The 7,701-nt window shown below is 39.2% G+C and overlaps 1 protein-coding gene across 1 annotated transcript; it reads right to left on the reverse strand.

The window, feature by feature from the left end:
- Nucleotides 1-3,898: 3,898 nt before the first annotated feature.
- On the reverse strand, nt 3,899-7,701 carry LOC142731464 (uncharacterized). The gene is made up of 11 exons (XM_075849405.1): nt 7,296-7,701; nt 6,872-7,213; nt 6,334-6,783; nt 5,993-6,197; nt 5,468-5,596; nt 5,250-5,383; nt 4,945-5,169; nt 4,672-4,851; nt 4,503-4,580; nt 4,315-4,391; nt 3,899-4,017 (listed from the first exon to the last, which is right to left on the reverse strand). Exons 1-11 carry the CDS (start codon nt 7,574-7,576, stop codon nt 3,899-3,901), a joined length of 2,220 nt encoding a protein of 739 aa, XP_075705520.1. The 5' UTR covers nt 7,577-7,701.

Genomic DNA, 7,701 nt, shown 5'->3' on the forward strand with positions numbered 1-7,701 from the left:
CGAAGCTGTTATATGTCACCATCTCCTGAGTAGCTACGCCAAGACTCGTGACGATACGTCGCGCGGTTAGCGAGGTAAATTCTCGTTAGCGACGCCTGTTTCTAAACATGGCTTCAATTTATTTTTATAAAAAAATTAATATCTTGAAAACTAGCTGTTGGATATAACTAATATTTGTTAGACATGTAGCCCTTGACACTCTGACCTAGCCTAAAAAAATTCAGGGTTCTGTGACGCGCGCTTGGACCACAAAAGCCTTGTGAGCGATGGCTATTTTTACACACGTTTACAATGTAGTTTTAATAAAAAAAATAATATCTTAAACGTGAACCGCCTCAAAGCCATCAAACTTCTCACACCTGTAGCAGTTGACACTATGACCTACCCTAAAAAATTTCAAGGTTCTGCGTCGCAGTTTTAGGCCCCAAAAGTCTCTTTTGCAGCTCCTGTTTAACGCACAGAGTGCGTAATTTACGATTTAATTCTAATAAATGAACAATATTATAGATACTAGTGGTGCAAAAGGCCTAATTTTTCATACACATCTAGACTTTGACGCTCTGACCTACCATATAAAAACTCACGCCAGTAGGACAGATGTAGCCCGCGCAGCGGCCCAACAATGTAGGCCTTTTTCACTAAAATGGGTATAAATAATCATTTTCCACAATGCTGTCCCAGAGCATTTCACAACCAGCAACGAACCGCGGGTCTGATAGAATCAACCGAGGCGTCCATTTGTTCGCCTTGCAAAGCCGAACAATACAACACCTGACTCGGTCGTCTTTTCTAAAAGGGGACTCCTCTTTTGCCCCATAAACATGGCGGAATTTCCATATTAAGAGTTTAATATGGATAGGTTTTCCAATTTTTTTCCGTAACCGCTCAATGTAGAGTTATGAGCCCCGAAGCTGTTATACGTCACCATCTCCTGAGTATGTACGCCAAGACTCGTGATGATACGTCGCGCGGTTAGCAAGGTCACTTCTCGTTAGCGACGCCTGTTTCTAAACACTGCTTCAATTTATTTTTATAAAAAAATTAATATCTTGAAAACTAGCTGTTGCATATAACTAATATTTGTTAGACATGTAGCCCTTGACACTCTGACCTAGCCTAAAAAAATTCAGGGTTCTGTGACGCGCGCTTGGACCACAAAAGCCTTGTGAGCGACGGCTATTCTTACACACGTTTACAATGTAGTTCTAATAAAAAAAATAATATCTTAAAAGCGAACCGCCTCAAAGCCATCAAACTTCTCACACCTGTAGCAGTTGACACTATGACCTACCCTAAAAAATTTCAAGGGTCTGCGTCGCAGTTTTAGGCCCCAAAAGCCTCTTTAGCTGCTCCTGTTTAACGCACAGAGTGCGTAATTTACTATTTAATTCTAATAAATGAACAATATTATAGATAATAGTAGTGCAAAAGGCCTAATTTTTCATACACATCTAGCCTTTGACACTCTGACCTACCATATAAAATCTTAGGCCAGCAGGACAGATGTAGCCCGCGCAGCGGGTCAAAAATTTAGGCCTTTTTCACTAAAATGGGTATAAATAATAATTTTCCATAATGCTGTCCCAGAGCATTTCACAACCAGCAACGAACCGCGGGTCTGATAGAATCAATCGAGGCATCCATTCGTTCGCCTTGCAAAGCCGAACAATACGACACCTGAATCGGTTTTCTTTTCTGAAAGGGGACTCCTCTTTTGCCCCATAAACATGGCGGAATTTCCATATTAAGAGCTTAATATGGATAGGTTTTCCAATTTTTTTCCGTAACTGCTCAATGTAGAGTTATGAGCCCCGAAGCTATTATACGTCACCATCTCCTGAGTATGTACGCCAAGACTCGTGACGATACGTCACGCGGTTAGCAAGGTCAATTCTCGTTAGCAACGCCTGTTTCTAAACACGGCTTCAATTTATTTTTATAAAAAAATTAATATCTTGAAAACTAGCTGTTGCATATAACTAATATTTGTTAGACATGTAGCCCTTGACACTCTGACCTAGCCTAAAAAAATTCAGGGTTCTGCGTCGTATTTTTAGGCCCCAAAAGCCTCTTTAGCTGCTCCTGTTTAACGCACACAGTTCGTAATTTACGATTTAATTTTTAATAACTAAATGATATTATAAATACTAGTAGTGCAAAAGGCCTAATTGTTCATACACATCTAGCCTTTGACACTCTGACCACCCATATAAAAACTCAGGCGAGCAGGACAGATATAGCCCGCGCAGCGGGCAAACTATTTAGGCCTTTTTTACTAAAATGGGTATAAATAATCATTTTCCACAATGCTGTCTCAGAGCATTTCACAACCAGCAACGAACCGCGGGTCTGATAGAATCAACCGAGGCATCTATTTGTTCGCCTTGCAAAGCCGAACAATACGACACCTGACTCGGTCGTCTTTTCTAAAAGGAGACTTTTCTTTTGCCCCATTAACATGGCGGAATTTCCATATTTAGAGCTTAATATGGATAGGTTTACCAATTTTTTTCCGTAACCGTTTAATGTGGAGTTACGAGCGCCGAAGCTGTATACGTCACCATCTCCTGAGTATATATGCCAAGACTCGTGATGGTACATCGCGCAGGTAGCGAGGAAAATCCTCGTTAGCGACGCCTGTTTCTGCACACGGCTTCAATTTATGTTTAGGAAAAAAATTAATATCTTAAAAACGAACTGTTCCATATATCTAATATTTGTTAGACATGTAGCCATGGACACTCTCACCTAGCCTAAAAATATTCAGGGTTCTGTGACGCGCGCTTGGACCACAAAAGCCTTGTGAGCGACGGCTATTTTTACACACGCTTACAATTTAGTTCTAATGAAAAACTCAGCCAGTTACGCTGTTTACATAACTCACGAACATATAACGTTTTTCATGATCGCAAAACATCTCGCTCAGCGGCAACACACAGTTTTTATGAAGATTAAAAAATATATACATTTATTGAATACATCCAAACATCCCAGAACCCAACAAATAAAAGTGCTATTGTTCTCTGTGCATTTTAATGTCCATTAAAAGTCCATGTTTTTAAGATTCTTATTTCTTCTTCCATTGGTCTAAAATATATTTTGCGCTGGGACGTTTTTTCCCCAGAGCTGATGTCCTAAAGTCCTCTTTATTTTGTCTTCTTCCGGCCGGTGGTTTTGAAGCAATCCTATGATTGAAAGATCATAGATTATTAATAATTAGTATCTCATTCTTACTTTACTAACGGTCCTAATTGTATTCATTAATCCTCTAGAATTTTATGAATATAACTCTAATCTTTATTTATTTTTTATTAAACAGGCAAACCAGGACCCCAATGACCTCTACTATAAGACAGAGTTGATGATTGTGAACCCACGACCACTGAGGAACCCAAAGAGGTTTTCCATGCATTTTCCAGCACATATCAGCTCAGAAACATCATGATAGTGAATTGCAAGGCCTTTAGATGCTACATTTGCCAAGTTGTTCCTAGCAATAGCAAGGGTAGCCTTTATATCCTCATCGCTGCTGTGCTTCATGCATTTTTTGTGCAGGTTCCCAGCATCAACTCTGTCTTATAGCAGATGGGGCAGGTCATTGTGGTCCATTGCCTGTTTAAGAAAAAATAATGAAAGATTATAGTTACATTAATAACATTGAAGAAGATTAATGCATATCGTTAGGACCGTTAGTAAACTAAGAATGAGACATGCTACGCTGCTTCTGTAACTGCCATTCACTACTATTGGAGTCACGGAAACAGCGTAGCTCATTAAATAAAAAAAATATATATCAATTTATTGAATACATCCAAACATCCCAGAACCCAACAAATAAAAGTGCTTTTGTTCCCTGTGCATTTTAATGTCCATTAAAAGTCCATAATTTTTAAGCTTCTTATTTCTTCTTCCATTGGTCCAAAATGTCTTTTACTCTTGGATGGTTTTTTCCCCAGAGCTGATGTCCTAAAGTCCTCTTTATTTTGTCTTCTTCCGGCAGGTGGTCTTGAAGCAATCCTATAATTAAAAGATCATAGATTATTAATAATTAGTTTCTCATAATTAGTTTACTAATGGTCCTGATAATATGCATTAATCCTCTACAATGTTATTAATATAACTCTCATCTTTATTTATTTTTTCTTAATCAGACAAAACAGGACCCCAATGACCTCTGCTATAAGACATAGTTAATGATTCTGAACCCACGACCACTGAGGAACCCAAAGAGGTTTTAATATATATATATATATATATATATATATATATATATATATATATATATATATATATATATATGTAAAGGAAATTAACTATCGATGCGCCTGAGCAGAACAACAGGGACTCTTTTGATTGCAGATAGTGATGTATCCCTCGACGTCACGTCAGCCCTTTGATAAAAGAAGAAAATAAATACTGATGTTAAAACAAAATGTGAGACATACAGTTTAATAAGCATATTAGTTTACAAAGTAAGGTCAATAAATGTATTTTATTATTACCCAGAGGAGCTCCCTTCCCCTCTCTGCCTCTGTGCCCTGGACCGTGTTCGGATGAACAATGAGGATGGTACTTGTGCTCTGAAAAAATAACCAAACATTAGTATATCAATTGATAAGTCTAACACAACTGAACTGAGGACATTTATAATAAAACTGAGAGTTTATCTACCTTGAAGTCCAATCATCATCATCATCATCATCATCATGATCAGCCAAGCTTTCTTTTTCTCCTCGGTCAGTTGATTCACTCCAGTCCTCTTTGGCACTGTAATCTTGTTCCTGGGCTTCTTCGTGGGATGTGATATCTTCTCTTTGGATTCCCTGGCCTCCTTCCTGAATGTTCTCTTGTCTATAGGGTAGACATAGAAAAAATAAAGCATTAAACTTCTAAAACAAATCATGTAATATTATACAGTATATATTATTTCCCACAATAAATTACCTTGAAGTGCTGGCTTGGGGCTGCTCACCACCGGCTTGCATTACCAGCATATAACCATGGCATATGTCCGTCAGTGTCTTCTCACGATAGTTTCTTTCCGCTGTCATGTTGGTGTGTGCCAAATATTTGGCAAAAAGACACTTTTCAGAGTCAGAAAAATTAGGGAGAGTCCAAGTTTCGCAAATCCTCCTGACAAGCTGACTGGTGATGTTGGGTAGTTTATATCTAGAAAGGAAAATAGAAAAACATAATACATACACAGCACTTAGAATTGAATAAAGACAGGTGACTTTTAAGAATCTTACTTTGTGTGGTACCGCAGGATGTCATTGGAAACATTATAAATCTCCTTTCCAGATGTAGAGAGGAAAAATACTTCTGTTGGCATGTTGTTCTTTAGCAGCATTGGTCTTACTATCTCAAAGTAGACATTAAACCACTAGGGGAGGGATACAAATAAAGAGATTATTGAAAAGCATCTTTACAACTCCATAAAGTAAGTAGGAGCCTTATAGAAACTTACCATTTCTTCCTCCTTTGTTAGCACATAGGTTGCCACTTGGTGTGTAGAGGTCTTGTGTAACTTGACCCCAACAACTACCAGGTCTAAACCCAAATATCTGTGAGTGATCCTCTCATTCCACTCTGAAACCTATGAGTCAAAAGGAAAAAGTATGAGGGACAATGTACTTGCCACTGTATTGTGTTAGCCCAACCCTACGCCAAGCCACTTGTGTTTTGTTTTTTTTCTATACATATGCCAGTCTTTTGTTTCAGCATAATTTCTATCTCTAGCCAGGTGTAAGGTTTTTACATAGATTATTCACTCTGTTCTTGCAGACAAATATCCGACTTTAATAAGCTAACATTAACCTTATGCAGGCTTCACACCATTATCGGCCTTCAGGGCTCCCCTACACTATTAAAAGTATTTAACTGCAGCCATAAGGCCTCCAGACACTTCTCTAAAAAGCACCCCACAGCATAACCATAACAGGGTAGGAAAACAAAATGACGCAGAAAAACAGAGGAGGAGAAAGCTACTTACAGTCATATGTCTGACAACACCTGGCCGTTGGAGATGCCTCAAAATAAGCAGGGCCTCAAGATAATAAATAATTTCAAGTTGAGTGTCTCGCTTCATGTGTCTGTCTTTTGCAGCTTTGAGGCATTTCAGGAAGGTTGGCTTTGCCACAACTAAAAGCCTCTGACATTCCGGGGGTGTTTTCATAGAATTTGTCAATGACTTGTATCTAAACACAAAGTAAAGAGAAATAATTTTATTGTATATACACAAGTAATAAAGAGTAGTAGCAATATCTAAAATAAATATATACCTATTTGAGGTTTCATACTTTGTCTAAGGATACATTTGAGTTCATAACTCACCGTTTGCTGACAACTTCTCTTGAAATTCCCTTAGATAGCCTCTTTTGAATGTCCTCTGTAACATCCATAAAGAAGTTGCAGGACTTAAACAGCCTTGGTCTTTCTGCAGAGAGATTGGTCGCTCTCAGCTGATACGTCATGAACCTCCTGATATGTTTTAGGTAATTAAAGACAGTCTGGTTTGCAAGCTTCAGGTCACGCAGCTTTGTAAAAAAGGAGTTAACCTTCTCAATGTTGCTGACAAAGTCCAGATTGGGACGCTGCGGGTTCATGTAATAAAGGAACCTTGCCAAATTTTCAACCTCCTGCTTGTAGTTGGGCACATCCAATGTGTGCTGCAAATAGTAGGCAAAGCCCTTCAGTATTGGTTCGTCCAATGAATGTCGCTTGTATAGTCCAGCAGCCTTCATCTTCTGTCTTGTGACCACCGTCCATTTTGTCTGTAGGATTCTGTAATTTTGGAGAAAAGTGCAAGACATCAGATTTGACACATTTGACAGCCACAGAGAATACGTAAGGATTATCTATGTACACTGACCTCTGTGTCCTGTCATCAAAGTTTCCTGTAGTTCCGCTTTCTTGATTGGATTCTTCCTCAGACTCTAGTTGAAGCTGAAAGTCTCTATCACTTTCCTCCTCTGCGCTGTCATCTTCATGTGCTCTTCTGCCTTCTTCATTGTGTTGGTCTTCCCTCGGGTCTTCAGGCTGTGCAAGGAATGGTGTGTCTGTAACTTCTTCCTCAGGATCTGCAGGGATCAGTGTGACCTCCATTTCCTCATCAGGGACTGGTATGGCTGCAATATCCTCTACAGCCGCTGTGTGATGTGGCACAGTAAGGGCAGTTGATGCAGAGGTTGATGGTCTTCCATATTGTACATTGCTGTAAAATATAAAAAGCAACGTGAGTATAAGTGTAAACACTCGAGAGCTATGAGACATAAGCAGACAGGGGTGACACATACCTGGCCACAGTTGGTTTGTTAATGATCAAAAAGCCCCTGTCCTCGAGGAAGGGGACAACGTTTTCCAATGAGCCAAGAGAGATGATCTCTTGGTAACTGATTGCAGTGCCCTTAGATGCAATTTTCACCAGGGTTTTCCTGGCCAATGCCACAGTGGCTTTTATCTCCTCATCGCTGCTGAACCTCATACACTTTCTCCTCAGATGTGTAGAGAATAATGTCTGTGTACGGTAACATACTGGGCATGTCATAGGAGTTCTGTTTTGCCTGTTGAAAGACATGAGGTTTTGGATTTAAAAATGTCCTAAGTAATATAGCTTAGTTTGAAATATACCCAAACTGCAATCTCAAAAATAGTCACAAGATGTCCCACTACATGCATACTGATTCGTTTCAGGCAGGCTAA

The sequence above is a fragment of the Rhinoderma darwinii genome, unplaced genomic scaffold (assembly GCF_050947455.1).
Source record: "Rhinoderma darwinii isolate aRhiDar2 unplaced genomic scaffold, aRhiDar2.hap1 Scaffold_795, whole genome shotgun sequence".
Classification (NCBI taxonomy): domain Eukaryota; kingdom Metazoa; phylum Chordata; class Amphibia; order Anura; family Rhinodermatidae; genus Rhinoderma; species Rhinoderma darwinii.